Below are 25,943 nucleotides of genomic sequence, written 5' to 3'. Positions count from 1 at the left end.
ATTGGCTTACTGACTTTGAAAGCTCTACATGACCAGTGCCCAAGGTACCTGCAGCAGCTTCTGATCCCTAATTGTCCCACTCGATTACTGCGATGGGTTGATGAAGGACTACTAACAGTACCCAGAATATCCCTGAATTCATCTGGGGGTCGAGCTTTCAGCGCTGTGGCTCCAACTCTATGGAACTCACTTCCCCACGCAAGTAGAGAAGCTTCCACTCTGGAAACATTCAAAAATAGACTCAAGACTTTCCTGTTCACCCGAGCATTTCACTAATGTCCCTTGTTAAGTTGTTAAGTTTGTTTTGTATTTTGTGCTGTAAAAGGCTAATGCAAACGCTTTGAGTCCTAATGAGGCCACCAGTGGTGTACTAGCTTCCAGCCTAGTAAGGGCTTTTTAAATGAAAGATCTGTGCATGGCAACTCTCTTTTATCATCCACTCTGCATTGTTTTTCCTAAATAGATCAGTTTACACGATAAACGACTCTGTTGACTCCCAAGGTGAGGTGACTGACTCCTGCGGATGCTAGTTCACCTGTAGTCGCCATGTTTGAAGTAGCGAGTTAGGCCCGCTACAGCTCCGGTTCAACCAGGTGTTATGTGGGGACAAAGAGTCAGAGACCCCCCAAGGGTACAGCCAAAAGGAGAACTGACTAAAGGACCTGACTGGAGAAAAAAAAGAAAGAAGGCAACTTGCCCAAACTAACTAACGCCACTAATTGCGCCAGCGACCTAGTCGCCAACCAAAGGCACCACACCAAAGGCACACGACGAACAACACGCATGGAACACTGAACACAGAATAAGGCAACGGTAGTTAGTACCCAAGCAAAAGCAAATAAAGATACAGCGTACTGCTGAAAGGACACCCTTGCACACCAAGCAGAGGGTGGGTAAATAACAATATGCTCAGGAGAGCAACCAGAAATAATGAAATAAACCAGGCCCCTAGCAGGGGTACCAACGAGACCAGGAACCAACTGAAGAGACAGGGAGCCACCACAGGGAAGAATTTCCTGGCGCTGACAGGCACTGGTGCAAAGAAGGAATATGGCAGCTTGCCAGGACTTTATAAATAAACAAGGAACAAAACCAGGCTCCACTGGAGCAGACAGACAGGATTCTTCTACTGAAGGTAAGCAGGCTGGAACTGCCAAAGCCCAGGAAGGCTGCACTGGGCTGAGTGCAGGGAGAAATAACTAATGACCAACAGACGGCTAGTGAGCTCCTAACAGAGCAGTAACCTGACAGAGGGTCAGCAGGAAACAGGAACTAGCAGCTACCTGCAACAGGAACAGGAAGCTAGGACACAGGAACTGAAGCTATTACTGGCAGGGCAGAACTAGAGAGAATCCACTATGAAGGGCTCAAGTGATTAATCAGCTGAGAGAAATCCAGACAGCTCCCAAGCTGTAATAATGAGCTCCTTACCTCGCAGACTTGTGAATGAATTAAGCTCACAGTATATAGAGCTATAATGGCACTGACCTACCACTAGAGGCCACCAGAGAGTCAAATGCCAAACACAAACTGAACAGAACTGAACCATTAATCATGGTTCCTAACAACGAAGACTCATAATCATATATACCACGAATTGTGTTTCACATTTTATGTGGTGTTTAAGTTGATATTTCTTGCCTGTTATTTGGTGTTCAAAGCTGCTAGATGTTATACTATACCAGCAATTCACATTACCTATGCATTTATAGGCACCAGCAGATTTCATAAACCAATTCTTCACCTGTTCAACTTTTGGACTGATATTTGTAAAACAAGTCGGATTTGTTTTGTCAGAAATGAACGCAGATTGTTGTATTTATGGCCGTGTTTTGACAATCAACTTTCCGACACTCGACAGCTGGAACATTGAATTCCAGCTGTCGAGCTTCAGTCTGGCTGGGTGAAAACGGCCCGGGATTCTGACTGTCGGGACGTTCCAACAGTTAGAATCCCATATTGAATACCCCCCAATGACTTGAAAGAAATGACTGAAGACACAAAAAAACAAGTAACTAAAATAACTGAGAGAAATGTAGATGCAAGACAAAAAATATCGTGTACCTAAATGCCTTGGAATAGCAACATTGAAAAAAGAAGGAAAACTTTAAACTCATCTTACAGTGTAAACATTATAATAAAATGAACAGAAAGGAACGTTGGGGTTCACAGCTACTGGCAACACCCAAAACAAAAACAAAAAACACACTGGGAAGCCACCTCATGGGTGTGTTGTAACAGCTGTTAATTATTTTTTTAAATGTTGACAGTTACATCAAACTCGTTGATTACATAATAAATTGATGATTTAAATCCAGGTATGTCAGCTAGTGAAATATATTTTTCTGAATGATGGATGGCTAATAACTTTTAGTTACCTTTTAGGTGTAATAACCAATAATCTTGAAAATCATTTTTCTATTATACAGAGATTGCATAGTTGCACAGTTGTCATCAGTGATTTCAAGCTCTCATTCAGACTATCTGTATGACCCTACTACTTTGAACATGGGGAAGGGGATACTGGGACAAATAACCTGTGCACTAGTACCACGTGTAGTTCTTGATACGGTATTACGTATAGGCATGTATAATGATCCACGATTTGAGTGTTTCAGGTGCCTGTGCACTAATAAATGTTGTGGAGGTGCTCCCCTGAGAGTAATGTATGATGCGAGAAAGGAAGAGAAAGTACTCTCTTTTTTTGGGGGGCACACTTTTAATTAAAACTTAACGTTTATTAACAAATTTATTATAAAAAGATTTTTAGATGACATAACAGGACGAACACACATTGAACATACAAAATTAATTCTATTAGCCTGAAATCTGTGCTAATTGTGGATTGGTCAAATTAGGAAGAGTTACCAAGCTAGAAATATTCTGATTGGAAGCTGCCAATCACACACCCTACTACTTGTCAGGACAAGGCTTGTAACCACTATAAGATGAAATCCATTGTTTACTTCCCTTTTGAAGCATTTTTTGCTCTCCAGTTAATTGTTTACTTCCTGTTCTAATTAGCAGTGTAGACCACAATACTGAAGCATTGCTATTTTTATGCAAAACATAATTAATTCTTAACTATTAAATATAATTAAACGTAAATACATATTTGAGTATTTTTGTACCACTTTACAAATGCAAAGTCCAACTCCAGTGTGGCCTGGCTTATCATTTTAATAGGGGAAAGCTAGTATGATGGGGTTTTCATGTTTCCCAATTCCTAGGTCTGCATGTCTGAATTAGCTAATGTGGTACAACCATTGAAATGGACAGTCTGGGAGACTTCTTGATTAGAGAGATTGTTAATGGGATGAAAGGCACAATGTCGACAATCGCATTGTTGGCATATTGATGCCAAGCACCATATGATGACACCGTACTAATGTTAGGTCATTGGTTCTCAAACTTGGTCCTCAGGACCCCACACAGTTCATGTTTTCCAGGTCACCCAACAGGTGCAATCATTACTGACTGTCACATTTTAAAAGATCCACAGGTGGAGCTAATTATTTCAATTGATTCTGTAAGGAGACCTGCAAAACATATATCGTGTTACCGTGTACCAACTTTGAGAACCTGTATGTTAGGTAAAGCATTGTAGCCAGGTATTATAACTTTAAATATGATGCTTTACCACCATGTTTTAAGATCTCTTTATTGAAGATTTAGCAATATAAAACCAATGGGTAAATCAATACACTGTTATACAGTGGGTAATACTCCCAATTTCAGAGGGAAGAAGGAAAATGTAACAACCATACCTTCAGACAGCTAAGAGTAGGTGGTCACCTGATTGCCCAATGCAATAGTATGACTTCTAAACCACTGTGTCCAATTCCAAGGGGGTCTCCCAGCTATGACCTAGGTTCCAATTGTTCTAAGAGAATCTGACACATTAGCTAGAAATCAAAATGTAAAAATTGCCAGCATGTTCCAGAAATGCCTGACTTTAGTGGTACAAAGAGGCATTTGGGACATTGGGTGAGATTCAGACCTCATCGGTGCTGTGCGAATTCGAAAGACTGCACAGCTCAGCAACTCTCTAATTCTCAGCACAGCATACAGATTCTCTGAAATCAGTCATTTGGTACAAGTCAATGCTTGTGAGTGGTGGGAGAGAAGTGGTGTTTACCCTCTTTGTATTACATGTATGTAAATAAAGAAGTGAGGAGGTTTATATTACCTTAAAGACATGTCATGAGGTGTTGTTGCCAGTAGTTTTCTACCCAAAATACACAGTCCAAAGGAAAGGGTTACCAGAGAAGAATCTTCATCAGTATTCACTTTCTGAAATAATATATGTAAAGATAATACATATAAAACACCCTATTGAAAATTACAATTAGAAAAATTAACAATCTGATAAAATGGCAAATATACAGTATATCCATATAAATTATATGAATGTACTGTTCAGTCGCCATTTTATAAGATTGTTAACTTTCTGGGTCTAATCTGCACTAGATGAGTTGAATTTTTGAACAATGGTTATTTTATTATCACCCAGCCCCACAACTTTTTTTTCTTTGCTTGCAAGGGCCAATTCCCTAGGGACCAATAGTGCTTTGACTTCTGCAATGTGAAGCCAGGTGGATACAATGATTAAGAACTGTCTCTCCATGGGAAGTCAATGAAAATATGTCCCTGAGTGGTTTCCTATAAATTTAGCCATATTCTCGAGAGTGCCCCTAGTATTGATCACTTTATTCTGTCTTAGTTATAGAAGTAATGGTTGCACATCTTTGCTGTATTTTGTGTTACCCCACTTGTTACATTGAGCTTTATTACTGATGTTTAACCTCTATTATAAAGGCTATGCTTGAAAGCCGCACTGCGCCTTGGAATGTACACCACAGATTTGTGAGGCGGGTGTCGGCGGCTGGTGACGTGGACAAGCCCAGGAGGGGGAGGCTGCATGGCCTTAGCACACTTGGTGGGGTTATAAGGTACGTGATATCTGTATGTGTATTAATCTCAACAAAGGTTATTAAATCAAAAGGTTTATAGCATACACGTTCCTGCTCAGTGCCTCTGCAATATATATATATATAATATTAAATTGAGCTATGAAGACAGTAAGAATTAAAAGCAATGTTGACAAAAAGAGAAAGGAGGAAGCTTAGACAGAGTCAGGGGGAGGAGGCTGAGAACTGGCACAGGGAAATAGGACAATTAGTCATCTCTCATTCCCGGCTCATCTCAGATGGTGCAAGATTTCAACATAAATGCATTGATTTTAATGAAATAAAAAAATATAAAACTACATACAACATTATATTTACATATTTTTTCACGAATGTTCATTTACTAACCACACACGCAGTACATAATGAATACTTCACATTTTATATCACTTAATATTACGTTGTAAAGCAAATACCTTTGCTTCTTTTTTAATACAGAATTGAATCCAGTCCAGATAAACACTGCAGAAGCTGGCTCTTGTAATACCTTGCAAGCATGGAATGTAATCTTCGTCAAAATTTATGTTAAACATTGTAAGATCATTTTCAATGTGATTCCACCTTGTGCATGGTTGTAGAGCTTTCTGTATTGATTTATCTTTCAGCCAGTCCAGTAACTTTGGGGATCTTGCTGTAAAGTATATTATGCTCTGTAAATACAATTTAAATATGTTCTATAAATCAGTATTACATTATTTTAATTATAATCAGCTAATTATAATTTAGAGACATTATTATAGATACAGAATTTAAAAAATCCAAAATACATACGAAAAAGGAAGTCTGGTCTGGCTTTAAAATACACCCATTCGGGGGTGTGGCCTGGCTGGCAGATGCAGCAGACGTGCTCCCTCCTCACCTCCCATCCTCGCTGTTTAACCCCCGTGCCAGCCACTCAACCTATTCAACGCCCTGGGGAAATCCTCGCTGTGAGAGGACAGCGAGGATTCCCCCCAAACAGTGAGGCTTGCGGCTAATGCAGGGAGCCCACTGCATTTAGTCGCAAGCCTTGCTGTTTTAGCGGCCACACACATGGTTTCCCCCTTGCTCCAAAAACCTAGCAAGGGGGGAAATGGCATGTGCATGGGGGGTCAGTCAGCCCTGCGAGCTGTCACAGCTTGAAGAAAGCATTGAATACACCCCTCTGTCTGGCCTGAACGCTTCAGGCTGTTGCCCTCCTGTTCTCTAATCCAGAGGAGTAGCTAGGAGACATGGTGCCCAGAGCAATGTTATGTTTTCGCGCCTCCCCCCAGGCATATTTCCTTCTTATAGTACTGCTTCATACACATTATGCCACACACACTAATGCCTGATACACATTATGACCCACACCATAATGCCTAGTAGACATTATTCTACAAACCGTTATGCTTAAGAAACTTTATGCCACACACTGTAATGCCCATTGCACATGCCACACACACACCATAATCCTTAATTCACTTTTATGCCACACACCATAATGCTGCAGAGTAACGCGTTACATGCAATGGCGTAATTAGAAATTTTGCACACCCCCCCCCCCCATGGCAATTTAGTGCCACTTACACATAATGCACTCTGTAGTGCTACTTACATGCATGATGCCCCCTGCAGTATTGCTTACAATATATAGTGCCCCCCAGCAGTGCCCCATTACACACATAATTGTCCCAGTAGTGGCACTGCCTTACGCACATAATGCACATAATGCCCCCACTAGTGTTTACAAATATAATGCCCCCTTTAGTGCTGCATACACATATAACGCCCCCACTATTGCCACTTACCTAAACATGCTGGTTGCTAGGTGTTCCATGCTCGTTGTCAGGGGTAACATGCTTGTTGCCTGCGGTTCCATGCTTGTTTCCAAGGGGGATTACATGCTTGTTGCCAAGGGGCATTACATGCCCATTCCCATAGGGGATCACATGCTTTTTGCCAGGGGTTCCATGATTGTAGCCAGAGGGGATTAAATGCTTGTTGCTAAGGGGGATTACATGTTCATTGCGATAGGGGTTATATGCTTGTGGCCAGGGGAGATTACATGCTTGTTAACCAGGGGGAGCTAAAATGCATTGCTAAGGAGGAAATAAATGTTTTTATTGCCCTCCCTTCCCCCTGCCAAATGCCAACCATCCCTCTGACGCAGAGGCGCAGAGTCTCTGAAAGCATTAGAGACCCTGCGTCCCAAAGATGGCCGCCACCGCAAAGGAGACCCTTCTGTGTGTCATACAATTTACTTGAAGGTCACCAGTGACTACTCTTTCCCCCTTTCAGTGAGCCTGTTTACTACACTGGGATGCTATACTGACAAGTAAACTCAATTGTTTCAGCTCTATAGCCCTGTGTTAAATCTAAAGTGTCTTGAATTATTATACTTGGGCTCCCTCTGGTGTTCACACAGAGACATTGCATCTACAGCTCATCTGTTTTTCTAACAGTGTGCCCTCATCCCCCTGCTTTCCCAGGACACTGAGGATGCCTCTTAACATATTGCTCCTTACCATGAGCGCCCCCTTTGCGCTCACAATATGCTAATGTTGACCTAGGGCCAACCCACCAGGAGCTGCTGCTTATGAGCTTCTGTTGACGCTACTTAAATACAATAAAATAATGTACTGTAAGAGCTGTATCTCACTGCCTCTCACCACCAATTCACCTGAACTATGGTCAGGACCAGAAAGCCATCTCAGAAAACTGCAGCACCTGTTTCCACAGACAACATGTCTCAAGCAGATATGAGGCCATTCCTACAGCCTACCCATCCCACCGAAAATAGCACGTCGAGGAGTCCCTCCTCCTCCCCTTCTATGTCACCTGCCTATACTACTATCGACCAAATGCAACCACCAATGAAAGGTCAATCAGACATGCAAGTTATCCTGTCTTTTATGAAAACGCTTCCAACTAAGCAAGATATTAAAGACACTATTAGACAGGAAGTGGCCTCTCTTCGTCAAGATATATCAGTTAGTAAATTGTACATCCTCTTTGGAGGATCACCAAAATTCTACTTATGCTATACTGAGTGCTTTGATAGACGTTGTCTCTCTCCAGACAGCAGAGATTTGCTCATGGCAAATGTGAATTTCCGACCATGACAATAGGGGGAGGAGAAACAAAATATGGATACGAGGCTTGCCTGAAGACGTTACCTAACCGAAATTGATTGCGGCTCTTACAAAACTGTTTTCTCAAATACTGAGGAATAATCCCAATGATACTATTAGATTTGCTAGGGCCCACCGTGCACTTAAACCTAGAGGGTCACCTATTGAACGCCCTCGCAATGTGACTTGTCGACTCCACTATCATTCCCAAAAAGAAGCCATTATGGCTTACCCAACTAAACGGAGTAGACTTCAATGGGACTGCAATTTGTATATATCCAGATCTCTCCTGGCACACGCTACAACAAAGGAAGCTACACAAGCCTGTGACGGATGAACTTCATAGATGCCAGCTAAAGTATTTCTGGGGTTTCCCCCTCAGTTTACAAGTTCTAATGTCTGGCGAACTACACTCACTGAATGCATTCTCTGATCTTCCCGCATTCTGCTCTGGACTCGATCTACCGAAGCTAGATGTCTCCAATTGGGAATTTAATCTGCCAATCCCGCAATTTCCACCACGCTTCAATAGGGAACATCCTTGGCAGGAAGTACGACATTCCAAAAGAAGATCACAACCCACTTTCCATTTGCAAGATTCAAGTATTACCTGATGGACTTCCTCTGTTATGGTGCTGGATTTTCCTAAATAAATAAAACCCAACAAAACAGAATACTCCCCCTGTGGTCTGGATAACTAGCCTTTGCTAAACTGGCGGTGAGATTTAACCATTCTAATTTTTGTGATGCAGTATATGCCTTCACTTTATGTTTCTCTTATACTAATAGTTGCTAAGTTGAATATTTTACTACTTCTGTTATTGTTTTTTTTTTTCATTTTCTTTTCAGCTAGACCAACGAATGGTTACAGCTATTTTCATGGTTGATAACAGTTTCAATATTTGCATAATTTTACACTTGTGTTAGCTCTATGCGTATTAGCTTTGGCTTTATAGCGGTAGCTCACTCTCCCCCTACCCGCACATGGTATTTAAGACTCTTGGGTTTCTGGTATTTTATTCCCACCAGACCCCCCACAGCAGGTGATTTATTACAGTTTCTGTTACATTTTTTCCAGGTTTCTTTTTCTTACCTATACCTTTCATCTTCTGCATTTTTTTTCTAGTCCCTTCTCCTCTGACCTCCACAGGTGCTTCTAAAATGATACTCTGCACAAACTCTTATGAGGACACTAGGGGCGAAATGTAATAGGGTGCGATTTTTAGACTAAAAAAAAATCGCACCAAATCGCACCTTTAAAAATCGCATTTTTTGCCGCGAATTCGCATATGTAATGAGATGCGAATTAGCGGCAAAAAATTCGATTTGCCGCGATTTCGGGCGATTTTTAGTCATGAAAATGTGCGCATTTTCAGTCATGAAAATGTGCGCATTTTCAAAAATGCGATTTTGTGCAAAAAAAAAAAAAGTTTAAAAAAAAACGGCGTGGGGTCCCCCCTCCTAAGCATAACCAGCCCCGGGCTCATTGAGCCGGACCTGGTTCCAAAAATACGGGGGGACAAAAAGCATAGGGGTCCCCCGTATTTCTGAAACCAGCCCCGGACTCTTGGACCGGTCCTGGTTCCAAAAATACGGGGGACAAAAAATCTGGGGGTCCCCCGTATTTTGAAACCAGCACCGGGCTCCAACAGCCCACGGTGTCATGCCACAGCCGGGGGACACTTTTTATACAAGGTCCCCCGGCCAAAACATGAGCACCGTGGCTGGTCAGCCTTGGACGGGGTACCTGGAGGAGTGGGGACCCCCCCAATAAAGGGGTCCCCCCCCCCAGGCTTCACCCGTCCAGGGCTGAAGCCCGGGGCTGTCACCGGCGTCCGTGGCCAGTGGACGCCGGCCTGATAGGGTTAAATCCATCATACATATCATTACATTGCTTTATACCGGCGAACTACAAGTGCCAGCAGACCTCCCCCGCATGCTGGGACTTGGAGAACCACAGGTCCCAGCATGCGGGGCATTAATGGGCCCGCTGGGACTTGTAGTCCACCTGTAAAAAGAATGTTTAGAAAAAACACACACACAGAGAAGTACAAGTTTATTACACACACACCTCACTTTTACACCAGCGTTACTTACCATTCCTGGATCCAGCGCTGGTCTGGCTGCTTTACAGCCGGCTCCCCCCGCACTGACAGGCAGCGGGGAGAACCGGCTTTCTCCGTTGCCTGTCACCGGCTTTCTCCGTAGCTTCTGTAGCGCTGTCCGAGTGCTACAGAGGCTGAGAGCGCGATTGGCCGATACGTCTCCATGGAGACGCATAGCTCAGTCCTGATTGGCTGAGCTATGCGTCTCCATGGAGACGCATAGCTCAGCCAATCGCGCTCTCAGCCTCTGTAGCACTCGGACAGCGCTACAGAAGCTACGGAGAAAGCCGGTGACAGGCAACGGAGAAAGCCGGTTCTCCCCGCTGCCTGTCAGTGCGGGGGGGAGCCGGCTGTAAAGCAGCCAGACCAGCGCTGGATCCAGGAATGGTAAGTAACGCTGGTGTAAAAGTGAGGTGTGTGTGTAATAAACTTGTACTTCTCTGTGTGTGTGTTTTTTATAAACATTCTTTTTACAGGTGGACTACAAGTCCCAGCGGGCCCATTAATGCCCCGCATGCTGGGACCTGTGGTTCTCCAAGTCCCAGCATGCGGGGGAGGTCTGCTGGCACTTGTAGTTCGCCGGTATAAAGCAATGTAATGATATGTATGATAAATTTAACCCTATCAGGCCGGCGTCCACTGGCCACGGACGCCGGTGACAGCCCCGGGCTTCAGCCCTGGACGGGTGAAGCCTGGGGGGGGGGACCCCTTTATTGGGGGGGTCCCCACTCCTCCAGGTACCCCGTCCAAGGCTGACCAGCCACGGTGCTCATGTTTTGGCCGGGGGACCTTGTATAAAAAGTGTCCCCCGGCTGTGGCATGACACCATGGGCTGTTGGAGCCCGGTGCTGGTTTCAAAATACGGGGGACCCCCAGATTTTTTGTCCCCCGTATTTTTGGAACCAGGACCGGTCCAAGAGCCCGGGGCTGGTTTCAGAAATACGGGGGTCTCCCATTCCTTCTCCCATGATCTGTGCATGGTTCTGTCAAATTCGCCTGTCAGAACCTGGTCTATTTTTTTTGCGATTTTTGGTAACATTTACCAAAAATCACACCCTATTACATTTGCGAGTTGTATACTTTATAATGGGAAAACATCTGGATGCGAATTGAAATGTGACTAAAAATCGCACTTCTAAAAGTGCGATTTCGCGGTAAAAATTGCGATTTTTTACCGCGATTTTCAACCTATTAAATGTGCGATTTTCGAAAAATGTGCGATTTCGGCCGTTTTTGACCAAAAATCGCACATGTCTAAAAAATCGCACCCTATTACATTTCGCCCTTGGTATACTTAACATAACCTCCATTAACATCAGAGGCCTCAACACTCCAGAAAAACGCTCTACTTTATTTCGATTGCTCCGTGCCGGCAAGGTTGATGTACAGTAGCTATGATCCAAGAGACCCATTTTAAAATCACAGCCAATTGCCCATCCCTTACTAATAGATATTACCCCATAGCTTACTATGGCAAAAACTCGGAATGCAAATCAAAAGTAGTGGCGATACTATTTGCTAATATCTTACAGATTACAGATGTTTCAATACATTGCATTGTTCCAGCTAGACTGCTTGTAGTCAAATGTACAATCTCTAAACACCCCTACACTTTTGTTAATTCATATGCACCCAACAAGGCTCAGGTTTCTTTCTTTTGTAAATACCTCCTGCACATAGAGCCCTTTTTGAAAGGAGTAGTAATTTTAGGCGGGGACTTTAATTGGAAGTTCGATCCTGCCCTAGACACGTCTACCAATACCCCCAACCACTCTTAGCACAAACACCAGCAAGTTAGGAAGATTACTGGAGAGTTCTCTACCCCTCTAGAAGGGAATACTCTTTTTATTCAGACCCTCACCAGACCTAAACACGACTGGACTACTTATTTATCAGCCATAGACATTTGCCTCTAGTTCTAGAAGCCTCTATTGGTTCCATAATGACACTATTGACATCTCTATGATTACCCTGTGGGCATTACACAAGTGTGTTCTTAGTGGTAAACTTATACAATTAGGTTCCTATATTAAGAAACAAAAGACAGCCTTGGTTACTGACCTGCTGCAAAAAATTCACACATTGGAAGCCACACACAAAGCTTCTTCTATGCTGTCTGTGCTACATGAACTTACCAGTTTGCGAATGAAACTTGCTAAAACACTATCTAAGCAGATACAACATACCCTCCAACATATGAAGGGCAGAAATTGGTACACACCAAGAAAGGGGGTGTGGCTATGGGTAAGGTGAGTGTGGCCACTGGTAAAGGGGGCGTGGTCACCCCCTTTACGAATGTGTTCTAAGCTAATAAAATATATATCCAACGGCTCCCAGACCTATACTATCCTGATGACATCACAAGATACTATATTCTGACCCTGTCAACCCCTGCAGTGTGCTCACTAGTGCTATGTAATCTGAGCATTTGTGCGCAATTACCCCCCAGGCAGGCAGCTATATTAATTACTGTTGAATTACTCACACGTGCATGTAGCGCAGGGTAAAACAATCCTGACTGTTCCAGCTCCACACTGTATAACTCATCCGGGAGAGCTTCCGGAGACTAACGTAGTACTAAGTACCCATGTGTATAGGTCTGCACGTGACTGACACAGGAAGGGTGGAAGTGGCTGGGTCAGCCCTGGCTGTAAGACCGCAGTGCCAGCACAGCAGCATGATGTCATGAAGCCGCACGCTGGTCCGGGACCCGCAATTGCATCTTTGGGAACGGGTGCTGAGTGCACTGACACAGAGATTCTCAAAAACTGTAAAAAATCAGTACATTCGGTGCAATTGTTATTTGCCGGTACAGACCGTTAAAAAATGGTACTGTACTGGCAAATTCGGTACAGTTGGAGGGTATGATACAACTGTCCATTCGTAAATGCAGTACTAAACTTTACCACTGGGGCAATAAACCTGAACGCCTCTTGGCCCAAGCTCTCTGTGCCCAGGGAATAACTTCCTTTGTTGGCTCTATGAAACCCAATAAAGGTGTTTATGTTTCAAAACCCCTGACATACTGTAGCAAAATGCTTCCAACATTATTATTCTAGATTATATAACTTTGTTAACATCAAACTACGTGTCTTAATTACGGCCTTATTATTCTGCCCCATTCCAGATTATATGTTACATCAGGGGCCGAATAGGAATACAAAGATTAACAGCAGAACATTCTCCTGACGCTCTCCGAGTCATGGAGAATCAGGAAACCAACTGTCTGGCCGGCTGGAACGCAAACAGCGTTCCATCCACCGGAAATGACGTCGTGGAGTAACAGAACCTGGAAGTCGTTAGCGGTGCAAGCGGGGAGAGGAGGTGGACGCTCGTTCACCGCTAATTACTTCACTTAAGGAGCGACTATATAACACAGAAGCTGCCCATGCCACATCACAGCCTTGATAAAGACCCACTGTGTACAGGGTCGAAACGCGTTGGCGGAGTGAAGTGGCAGCCGTTTCTTCTGGACCAGCCCAAAGAGACACCTGGACTTTACCTATTGGTATACTACCCCCAGGACTGCTACCCGGGACCAGACTGGTGACTATTATACCATACGAATGAACTGATTAACACCCAGTTCTGATACACTTCTTGGTAATTGTACCCATGTACCTTGGCAACTGGACCTTTTATTCAAATTGCTTGGTTGGATTTATTATTGTATTTTTTCTGTTTATGTCTGTATATGTATATTAAAAAACTGGCTTCACTATTCTAAGCCTTTCCATCTTTTACATATACCGGAGTACATCACCTGACAGGGATACTCCACATACTGTATGGGATGTGATCATAGAACAAGATATCCATCTAACACTAAGGAAGTGTACTTCTGTATTATCTTTCACTGTGTCACTTATTTTTGATATATGATCACACCGACTCACTGGCGCCGTTTGGAGTTATAAAACTTTTGTTGTTATGACATGACATTAGGTTGACATGACATTAGGTCGACATGGGCTAGGTCAACAGTCAAAAGGTCAACATGGGTTTTTTTCATTTTTTTTTACCCGAATGTCGACACAGTCGACGTGGGCACAGTTTGAAGTGCTCCTTATCCCCTTGTATCGCTCGCTTTGCTCGCCATGCTTCGTGCACACTATTTTATTCTCCCACCACTCCCTAGTGGATGGTAGGACATGAAATACCACCTGTCGGCACATGTCGGCTCAAAAAACAGTGAAAAACCCCATGTCGACCTTTTGACTGTCGACCTAATGCTTGTGTCGACCTAATGTCATGTCGACCTAGACCCATGTCGACCTAGACCCATGTCGACATTGCTGCATGTCGACCTAGTGATGTCGACCCAATGCTTGTCGACCTAGTTGTTGTAGACCTAATGACTGTATCCCCACCACCTCCCTGTCTAACCCCCTCTTTTTACCAGGTTAAATATTATCTAATTTCTCCAAATGGGCTAATGGAGGTCTTTTGAAGCAGTTCTCTGACCTTCAAGCTAAATCCACAAGACAGATTTCTGGAAATAACAGAAGGGGGAGAAGCGGCGCTCAAAAACACCAATAAAGTGTATGCATCAATTCAAATAAAATATGATAATATATAATAACACATTAAAAATAAATAACATACATGATCACATGAACAGTATATAACAAAATTATTAATAATTATATAAAGGACCTATTGGGAAAGATGATGATGATTATAGTCACCACTGGTATGTTGATTAGACCTGCACTGATCAAGGGGCTTGTGTCCAAAGATTGTCCAGAGGGAGTCCGTTTTTTATATAACAACTTTATGGTGACAAACACATATATATAGGCGCTCTAATAGATTGACCTCGGTTAATCATTACGTAGTATCAGATTTCTGGAAATACCTACAAGTCTGCCACTTTCTGAATACAGGGTCAAAACTCCCTCTGGCTGCCAGAGAAGTTACCACTTTTGAAAGACTGTGCATTGCCCCTCAGGACCCCTCTCACATGATCTCAATGCTATATAAGTTGCTTCAGACACCTGACTCCCAGAGTCTTCCAGCCTTCACCACTGTTTGGGAAAGGGATCTGGGTATCACATTGACTAATAAAGAATGGGAGACAATTTTTCTCAAGGTCCACAAGAGCTCAGTACACAAATTAAGGAAACCTAATATAAAATGATCATGCAATGGTATAGACACCCTTCCCTTCTACACTCCTTGATTTCAGATACATGTTGGAGGTGCTCACAGGCTATTGACACTTTTTATTTATTTATTTTTATTTACTAACAGTTTCTTATATAGCGCACACATATTCGCGGCACTTTACAGAGAATATTTGAACATTCACATCAGTTCCTGCCCCAGTGGAGCTTACAATCTATATTCCCTACCACATGTACACGCACACACAGACATTCTAGGGTTAATTTGGTTAGAAGCCAAATAACCTACCAGTATATATATTTTTAAATATATGGTGGAACTGCCCTCTCATTAAGTCCTATTGGACTAATGTTATTAACATACCTTGTATCCCAAAAAATTACTGCCGCATACATCTTGACAGACCCAGCTTTCTGGTTGCTAAACTATGCCTCTACCTCATTGTCAAACTTTAAAGGTACTTAATTAGATACTTATGTAATGCAGCTTGTGCGGTGGTACCTACTATACGAAGAACGACAGCCCCATACACTTGTAAGACATGGTGGTAAATTTATTAAGCTCGGTTAAGTGATAAACTGTCTGTTTTTTTATCACCGGCCAATCAGCTCTTACCTGTCATTTTACAAACCAAGCTTGTAGCTTCACAGGTAGGAGCTGATTGGCTGGTGATAAAAACCAGACAGTTTATCACTTTCATTGAGCTTAATAAATCTACCCCATGGTTTGCTAAAACTGACAGCTACAGTATATGTCCATGGAAGATGTTTTGCTAACTTTAGTAGATAAAAAATCAGAGTTCACGGCCATTTGGTTTCCACGGTTAGACTTTAAAACCATACCAACATATGTTCAATACTCCTTTTCTGGGACCAGTTGATCTCCCTCTTTCTGTAATGCTTCTCAGACATTATTAAGTGTCTTTTGACTTGTTTTGAAAGACTCCTTTGGGTATGGTCGGAGAAGTACCCCCCCCCCCCCCTCCCCAATGTTTTCCTCACATGTCCCCCCTTCCTCTTCTTTTTCTCCTTCTTTCTATCTCTTTTTATTCTCTTAAAGTATAACCAGCTTTGTATGATGTTCTTAAATCTGTTATTAAGCTCTGTTTTGTCAAACTTATTGATGTGCCATGATCTGTATCCAATCTTTTCATCATACATATATTGCTATTCTTTTACATATGGAATGGTGTTGTGCTCCCTAGGGTGCACGGACAGGCGCTACCACGGGTGCTGTGCCAAGAGCTGCCACTTAAAAAGGGGTAGTCGGCCCCAAGAAAACAGAATAAACAAGAAAAATAAGTGGCGCTGGTATTGATGAAATAATCATACAAATATTTAATAACAATTTAAAATAACATATCATTAGACATTCACATACAATAATAAAAGGTGGGTCAATAACTGGACCGGAGGCTGAATGGATTGGACCCGAGCAAGATGGAAATGGGTAGTAGCTGGGGTAATAAGGGGGGTTGCCGAATAGTTACCACTGTTGGTGATTGTGATCCAGTCCCACAAAACAGATTTCCAATGGTCCTCGAATGGGTGCGAATGTGGGGGCCACAGTAGGTTGGAGGCCCAGTAGATGTTGTAGGGCTGTAGACTGTTTAGGCCGCAGTGTCCCACATCGCTTAGAGGCTCCAATAGGGGGATAGGATCAAATGGCAGGTGTCCTCAGGGTTGGAAATTTTAAGACCAACTGGTCAAAGATCTCAGTCTGTAGTGACCAACCGTGATTGCTGCTTGGAGAGATATCCATGTGGTGTCGGCAATAGTGGACCGCAAGTGCGGGATGGTATAGGGGTAATTGTTTCCCAGAGCTTGGAGATGGGCACCCAGTGTACTGAAGGTCCAATGAATAGGGTCCAAATATATTCAGCTGATACTGGTCCAGGCTAGGGCCTGACGCGTTTCGCTGCTTGTGGCAGTGCAGCTTTATCAAAGGCAGGGGTCCAGTTATTGACCCACCTTTTATTATTGTATGTGAATGTCTAATGATATGTTATTTTAAATTGTTATTAAATATTTGTATGATTATTTCATCAATACCAGCGCCACTTCTTTTTCTTGTTTATTCTTTTACATATGTTTAATACAAAGATAAAAAATACACCCATGCTTCTGTCTAGTCTGCAGAAAGTTTTTTTTTTTTTTACCTCGCTCACATTACATCGCACAGCACAAAAAGTATGTGCTGCACATACTATTTGTACTAGATTGCATTGTATCTCATTGCATTGCAAAACTTATGCGATGTGATGCGATGCAATGCGATCTAGTCCAAAACACAAATAATAATTGTACCATGTATGGTCACCTATAGCCTCATCATCTTGCATTGTGGGAATGTACACAATATAATAAAAATACAGAATTGTTCTTCTATCACAAACAGCTATTAATGAGAAGTTCATACTTTACCTTTACATAATATTTGATGAGAATTTTTCGCAGATCAAATACCTGCAAAAGGCTTTCAGCATTACTATAAATTACGCTATATCCTTCAAGTATATATTGGGTTCTTGCTACTTCCCATGTCAGCCATCTCAGGTTAAAAGCTGAATTACATGACAAGATATGTGGCAAATGGCCAGTCTGAAAACAGCAGCATCCTTCGTTGTCCTCATCACCTTCAGTTATTGCTTCCACTTCTCGCTGATGGCAATATGTGCCTTTATTAAACAAAAAAAAAAACATTTTCTTGATTAAACACTTTCTCCTTCCCATACATTACCAATACACCTCCTGACTACCCACACAGAATTCCCACTGTACTGTACCTATTGTGTGTATTAAGTCAAAACTCTAAGTAAGGGCTTGATTCAGACCTGCTTGCTAGGCAGCATGCACTCGCAGCCTAGCGAGCAGGTAAGCACCGCCCGGATGGCGGCCTGTTCGCTAACACATCCCCTTGCATGTGGCCGCTAGCAGGAGCAAGCATTCGATGGTTGTTCACCATCAAATTATTTCTCCTGACTTCGGTAATAAAAGTCAGTCTCTCAACTGGGACTCAACTCAATAAAACACTGGGCATTCCACCGCAGCCGCCCCCCTCCCTCCTCTACTCATGGCGAGTGTGATACCCGCCGAAGGTGTTCGCAAAGGGGGGCTGCAAAATGCTCAGAGTCACGCCAGCGCAGATCTCCAACATCTATATACTGACAGAAGGGAACAGTCCTGCTCTAACACTGTCCCCCTCTGTGTCCTCGTGCACTTGGTGGGAATGAGATGAGATTAATTAGTCTGCATTTGGGGCACAGACTAGAAACAGAATGGGGGTTGGGTTAGGGCAAAGATGAGAGACAAAGAGAGCCAGGGACTGAAATGGGATACATACTGTATAGGAGGTGAGAGGCATTGAGATAAGAGACTGGTAGTGGGGTGAGGGGGACAGAGATGAGAGACAGAAGAGGGGGACAGTTATGACCAGTGCCGTAACAGTGCTGTAGCCTGTGCCAAGACTATCCTCTAAGTTCATCATTTAGCGCAGTACCAGGATGTGCAGCACCACTCTGAGCTTATGTACAAATGTTAGGGTACCTGCCTGGACTAAACCCATAACAGTTTGTATCCCAATTGCACACTGAATGAGAAATATACATATAATAATCAGATAATACAGAGATGCATAGATGGGTCAGCATTAGGAGGGATTGCTGACACCTGAGTGCCATTGGAGAAGCCAGGGGTATCTCCAGGTAAGCTGGCTCTCAGATGTTGTAAGCCATTATCATGTGGCCTTACACTGGGCTATTAGGCCCACAAATTTGTTATTGTGCATGGGATGGGTTTGGGAGTGTGATTCCCTCTTTGTTGGTATGGCTGGTCTGCTCCAGGGTAGCACACCCTAACACTTTATTAACATTTATGTTTTTCCCTATCACACTGTATGTATTATTTTAACCACACCTTCACCTCCTTACATAGCACTTATGTGCTTCTTATTTAACACCTACTAATTTTCATTTGTGTGCTGCCCTGGAGTAGTCAGCCTGTGCCGGCATATTGGGGGCCCACACCCCAGACCCATACCCAGTGTTAGGGACCCCCAGTGACAGAGATGCCTTGACGTACGGCCTGGGGGCTTAGCCCTATATCTGCAGATATATGCAACCAAGATCTCTGTATTATCTGATTATTATATGTATATTTCTCATTTAGTGTGCAATAGGGATACAAACTGTTTTTTTTCCTAACCAGATTTACCCCTCCCTGTTGGCACCTGAATGATATTACCTCTGATTGAGCAGCTTGCCAATAAAAGTGTTAAACCCATAACACATCAGGGGCACTACTGCAGTGATCCTGGCTGCAGAGTTCCATTCCAAGCACACTACTAGCCTGTAGTAATAGCTGTGGGGTGGTAACAGGGATATGCACATAGCCCTGAACTCTGTGTGGGGGCACCACTATCACACCCTTAGTTATGGCCCTGGTTACGGGAGATAGGAATAAGCTGAGATACAGTAGAAGGACCAAGATAATGTACAGAAATGCAAGAAACAGAGAAAGGAAGATTGAAGGGGATGGCAAATAAGAACTGAAAGACGTGGAGAAGCAAACGTGATGAGAATGGTAAATATAAAATAAACAATGAAAAAGAAAACACTATAGACTTGATGGCCAATCAGCAATCAGAAGTGACTAGCTACTGCTGTTATTATCACCCTCATCCAGCCCCTATCACCAACAAGTGATACGGTTCCTGATCATCTTTATATAGATTTCTAGTGTCCTTGAGTCTCCGAAACACTGCCATCTGCTGGCAGAGACTGAAACTACATCTCTTTCTCACACATGCAAAAACACAGAAGCTAGCAGACTAGCTTTTGAAGCTTTTGCTTTGAGCGGGAATACTAGTAATAATATATACATCTCTATGCAGGTCTTCTTCAGTCGCAATTAAGCAAAACTGGGCTTATGTTAGACGCCGCACGAGTAATTCCGGTACTAACGCGGCGTCCTCTAAACAGCGGGTCCCGGTGGTTGCTACGCAGCCGGGACGCCGCATCATCACCCCCAGACATCCGGCCGGCGTCACTCAGCACCCGGGATGTGACGTACAGCCGCCTCCTCCCTTGCCGCAGCGGTTGCCTAGGCAACGGAGGACGCCAGGCGGCTGCGGGGAGGAGGAGGCTCAACACTCGGCGGCACAGACGCACAATTAAGCAGCAGCAGCGGCAGCCCTCATTGGACGGCTGCTGTATTTAAACTTCCTGGGCGGGCAGGTCAGACGCCGGTGATAATTCTGACTTCTGTCCAGAGTGTGCCCGGTTCCTGGTTCATGGTTGCTCCTGTGCCTGTTCCTGTCTTTCAGTTTGCAGTCTCAGGATTCCCGGTGTTCCAATACTATTATCCTGGTGTATCTACTCAGAGTAGCTGTGGTGTTTTTGCTTGTCTGCTGCATCCCATCTCGCAGATAAGTTGGAGGTCTCCCCACCACTCTTTCTTGTACTTATATATATTTATTACTCCATCTGTTGTGTATTGTTACACCTGTCAGGGATTCAGTACCCTGTTATACCTTGTTGATATCATTCCATCTGTTGTGTATTGTTACACTGGTCAGGGATTCAGCATTCCATTATATTTCATTGATATTATTCCATCTGTTGTGTATTGTTACACCTGTCAGGGATTCAGTGTCTTGTTATATTCCGCTGATGTTACTCCATCTATTGTGTATTGTTACATCTGTCAGGTTACACTAGTTTTGTATTTTTCCATCCCTGAGTATTGTTACTCCCGCATTGCCCCTGGAGTCACATCAGGCTCCTTAGCCTTTGGGAGGGGCAGTGGCCCGCAGGTTACCTTAGTTAGTCTGTCCCCTTGTCCCTGGTCCGTCTCCACGGGTGCGTTGTCCCAACTTAAGACCTGCCAGTAACGGAGTCTGGGCGGACCTAATTCGCCCTTATAGCCAGGACGGGTACAGGCGGAGCCTAGCCCTGCACACACCCGTGGACGCTAGGAGTTAGGGAGCGTGGCCACTGGTCCTCCCCTAACACCTTACTATAGTCAGACTGTATTTGACAATCCCTCCCTTGATCCTACTGAGTGTATAAGGGCACAAGTATTAAGTCTGCATATAAAAGTAGAGGTACTGTACGCTTCTGATTAGTTCATTAATTAATAATTATCTTACCTTTAAATTCAAGTCCTCGCAACTGGAAAGTAACAAGACCATTTCCAGTTTCTACCAAATGGACAAATGCATTTAAATAATCTGATGCTATAATGAAACAGTCACCAGAAGCATAATTCCCCCACCGTCCTAATATCAAGTCTCCACACAATGAATGCTGAAGAGATCTTGTTAGGTGCTCATAAAAAACTGAGTTTAAGTTGTCATCATCTCCTGGAATTAAACAAAAATGCAAAATAAGTACAAAATGAATAAAAAGCTAGAGAACCTGAGGAGCGTTTGACCTTATAATTGAAGAAAACAAAAAGGCGGTGTATGCGTAACCTTTATAATCTTTCATGTTATTTAACTTTAGTTTATAAGCAAAGCATAGGGCCAAATGTAATAGGGTGAGAGATTTGGTAGAGTTTTCAAATTTTTTTAAAGTGGAAATCAATTATATGGCAAAATCAACTTGTTTTTTTTTCAGTGTAAATGATTGCCGCTTTAAAAAAACAAAACGGGGAAATGCTCCAAAAATCTCTTGCTTTCTGATTATCACACCCTATGACGTTTGGCCCATGATCTTAATCAAATTCTAAATATACCGTAAGATGGAAACAGATTTAATAAATAATAAATACCATAGGGAATTGTACTTTTTAATGTAGTTTAGAACAATTTAACCAATTTCTGTTTTCATAGTTATAATTGTTGCTTTGTAGGCAGAGGCATACGTTTGACCCACTTGCCCAGAGGGCACCCACCACACACACACACACACACACACACACACACACACACACACACACAACCATATAACAAAAATGTATACAATGTAATTCTGCAGATTCTGGCTATGTATAATTGTTAGTTCAGAACCATCACTATTAGCCATAGCTATGTAGGTAGAGAATTTGTATGCTTCCCATGTATGAGCAAATAGCTCTATCAGATATCTGCTTCTTGTGCAACAAGACATTATCTTTTGCCTCCGCTGCATGAGAGCTGACCTTGCCTCTATGCCCTTCAGATGGAGGAATGCAACCACATCAGCCACTGCTCACCTACAAAATTGGGACCACACAAGCCTAGGGATTACAAATTTGGGGATCCCCCACCAGGACACCACATGAATGAACACATGCAATGTCTGCAGCTGGACCATGTCCAATTTGGGTGACTATTTACACTTCCAATGTGTGCAGTATGCCATTTTGTTAGTGATGTTAATGTATTATTAAATATGATATAGTTATTCAAATAGTCACCTGGATATCAGCGCAGTTACTACCCTTGTTTTTCTGTATTTACATTTGGGGAGTGACGTCCCCCTTGTTACACTATCAGCTGCCTGACAATCGTGCTCACCACAGAGAGCCCTAGATATAATTATATATTTTTCCAGTGCAGTGCTTATTAGACTTCTGTAGAACATTTTTGGGAATGGTACCTAAATGAAGTAGAACTGCATTTTCTCCTTTATTTCATGAAACAATTGTGATAAATAGGCCCCTTAGGGGTAAATTGACGAAAGCTTCTAAAAATGAAAAGTGGCGATGTTAGGTTATGTCTAACATTTCTCTATTGCATCCTAGAAAATCTGCTATGTATCACCACTATGGGGGCTGGATAGATTATAATTGTATGGTGCATTTTGTGAGGACAGTTATAGGAAGGTTTTTTTGTTAGCCTATGGAAGGGTTTTCCTTAGCATATTAGCACCCCAGTAGCATATTATGACCCCAGTATAAAAATAGATGCAAATGTAGATAGGAACAGTCACCAATGTACAGTGAACACAGTAGACTGTGTTTATCCATTCTCTGCATTGCAGAGGTTTGTCATGGTATGTGGTCCCTGGGTCGACAATGTCTAAGTTGACGGTCACTAGGTAAACCACTAACAGTTGACAGTGACGAGGTCAACACATAATAATGGTCGACATACTCTAGGTCGCCAATGACTGAATGTCGACACAAGATTAAGGTTAACATAGACATCTGCCCAGTTAGCAAGTTCTGTAGTATCTGGACAGGGCTAGTTATCTGTGCCCAGCCAGCGAGTGTGGTAGTATCTGGGCAGAGCTGGCTATCTGTCCAGCCAACAAGTAAGGTAGAATCTGGACAGTACTAGTATAACAACAGCACCAGACCTTTCCAGAAGGAGACATTGCAGACAAGGCTGGTCCATCTTCTGAATCACTCTCTACTGCCATGGAAATGTAAATGAACCCCCCTCAGCTGTCTAGTGTGTACTAGGGTGAGTAGCTGCTGAGGAAATCAAAGTCGCAAAGGATCGCAATGTTTGCAGTATTCCAATGTTAATGTTCCAATGTTTGAAAAATTAACATTTTACAAATGAGAATTTTATTTTTCTAAGATCATTGAATAATTTTTGAATAGATGGTCTTAACATAATTCAATCATTACAAAACTGACAGCATTTGGAAAACAAAAATTGCAAATTACAGGAGGCCAGGGACTCCATGGGTGAGATTTAATAGGATGAGAGATTCAGAAAGTGAGAGATTTGGTGAGAAATCTCCAGTTTTTTTAAAGCGGCAATCATTTACACTGCAAAACCAGTTTGATTTTGAAGTGTAAATGATTGCCGCTTTAAAAAAAAATGGAGATTTCTCACCAAATCTCTCACTTTATGAACTCTCATCCTAGCCCTTGTTTTTTTATTTGTTTCCTTTTGTAACCACTGTTTATATTTATATATGTTTAACTGTACATTAAATGACTCAGATACCTGCATTATTTTCAATCTGACTTTGAAGTCTTCTAGTCATGTTGTCAAGCCTCTTGGTACTAGAGATAGAAAAAATAAATAGTATGAAAAAGAACCAACTACATGTAAAGTATGAACTATTCCAGATAGAGGTAAACTGCACACAATAATCTTCTTGCATCATCTTAACATGGTGCCCGATTCAGACCGGATTGCTGGGCTGCGAGTGTTTGGAGCCCAGTGATCAGGTAACCGCTCCCGCCTGAGTCCCGTCCCCACCATCGTGCACACAGGGGGAAAACCATTCCTAATAACTCACCATCGATTGGTTTTCCCCTCTGTTCACAGCGCCGAGTAAGTCCATGGGGAGATGGAGATTGCTGCTGACGTCAGCCAGATCTGCCTGCAATTTTAGGCGGAACTCCCAGAAATCCACAGGGGGCCGTCTACAAATTCACAAGTCTGTCAATCAACTTGCGAACAGCTAGCCATCGCTGGCTGTGATTGCATAGAGGGCTTACTGCAAACCGTACACATGCACAGTCCTCTGATAATCACTCGAGCTGCGAATTCGCAGCCCAGTGAAAGGGCCTGAATTAGTCCAGTGGTACATATACTACTTATCTGAGCAATTGGGGGAGCCTGCTTTTTCCTCTATTGAACGGTTAGTCTGTGATATGGCATAACAGCCAAATAAATAAAATCCTTTGGTATTATTTATAAAATGATTGCTGCATTTGTTGGCATACTGGAAAGTCCAGGTTCACAAAGTATGTATCACGCTGTAAGTAAATCTTAGAAAATATAAGGGTTTAAAGGCCGTTTCACACTACTTATTTTTATTACTTATTTTTAAATAGATTTATTTGAGTATTACCTCATATTAATAATTTTGTAGCATCCAGCAAAACTGATCATTCAGTCTAGATTTAGTTTCCCAAGTACATTTTTGTAAACTTTTCAGAATTTCTTTCTTAGTTTAAATGTTTAGTTATTGTGGCTTGCATTACTGCCAATAATGTGAATCTTGCCTTGGCAGGTAGGCAAGCCACAAAGACTTCCTGCCATTAGAGAAAAAAACAATAGTTCCAAGAAAGAGGAAAAATAATAATAAAAACTTTACCTTTTTTTTTTTTTTAACCACCTACATTCTTTTCATTTTTAAATAATGTTGCTTAAGTAACCTTTAGGGAACACAACAAATAGAATAACCCAATACTTCTGTATAGGCTGATCTATAATGTTATGCAGATTTCTCCATCTAGCTTTGTTATATCACACTGTTAGTGAATGATGACCGTATACTCAGAACTTTATTTACTACTTCTAATATCTCCAGAATACAGTATTGTTTCTTCACTAAAGATTCCATCAAGCTCCCAATGTTCCAATTCAAAGACTTCAATCTCCTTCAATCTGGCTTGCAAGTAAATAAATTATCATGCACAAGGTTTTAAGATCAAGCGGTTTACCCTTGCATATGATTCCCTACACACCTATTCTTTGGGGATTATTCTGGTCACTCGCAAAGGACTCTAATGGACAAAACCATATGCACTGCAGGTGGGGCTGATGTAACATGTGTAGAAAGAGTTAGATTTGGGTGGGGGGTGTACTTCAAACTGAAATCTATATTGCAGTGTAAAAATAAAGCAGCCAGTATTAATCCTGCACAGAAACAAAATAGCACCCAAATCAAACTCTTTCTGCACATGTTACATCTGCCCCACCTGCAGTGCACATAGTTTTTGTCCATTAGAGAGTGAATTTGCCTTTGTGTGTGAACC

At 42.5% G+C, this 25,943-nt stretch overlaps 1 protein-coding gene across 2 annotated transcripts in view; it reads right to left on the bottom strand.

The window, feature by feature from the left end:
* Positions 1 to 25,943, bottom strand: part of PCNX2 (pecanex 2) — a 187,714-nt gene that overhangs the window by 24,420 nt on the left and 137,351 nt on the right. For both annotated transcript variants that reach the window (XM_083176293.1, XM_083176292.1), the window contains 5 exons: positions 24,178 to 24,236; positions 21,442 to 21,654; positions 17,718 to 17,971; positions 5,387 to 5,620; positions 4,190 to 4,293 (listed from right to left, as the gene is read on the bottom strand). In XM_083176293.1, the coding sequence (XP_083032419.1) occupies positions 4,190 to 4,293; positions 5,387 to 5,620; positions 17,718 to 17,971; positions 21,442 to 21,654; positions 24,178 to 24,236 (864 nt within the window). The remainder of the gene's footprint in view (positions 1 to 4,189; positions 4,294 to 5,386; positions 5,621 to 17,717; positions 17,972 to 21,441; positions 21,655 to 24,177; positions 24,237 to 25,943) is intronic.

Source organism: Crinia signifera, chromosome 3 (genome assembly GCF_055691185.1).
Source record: "Crinia signifera chromosome 3, ASM5569118v1, whole genome shotgun sequence".
NCBI lineage: Eukaryota > Metazoa > Chordata > Amphibia > Anura > Myobatrachidae > Crinia > Crinia signifera.
The sequence above is the reverse complement of the archived record's forward strand: the minus strand, read 5'-3'. Positions and strand labels throughout refer to the sequence as shown.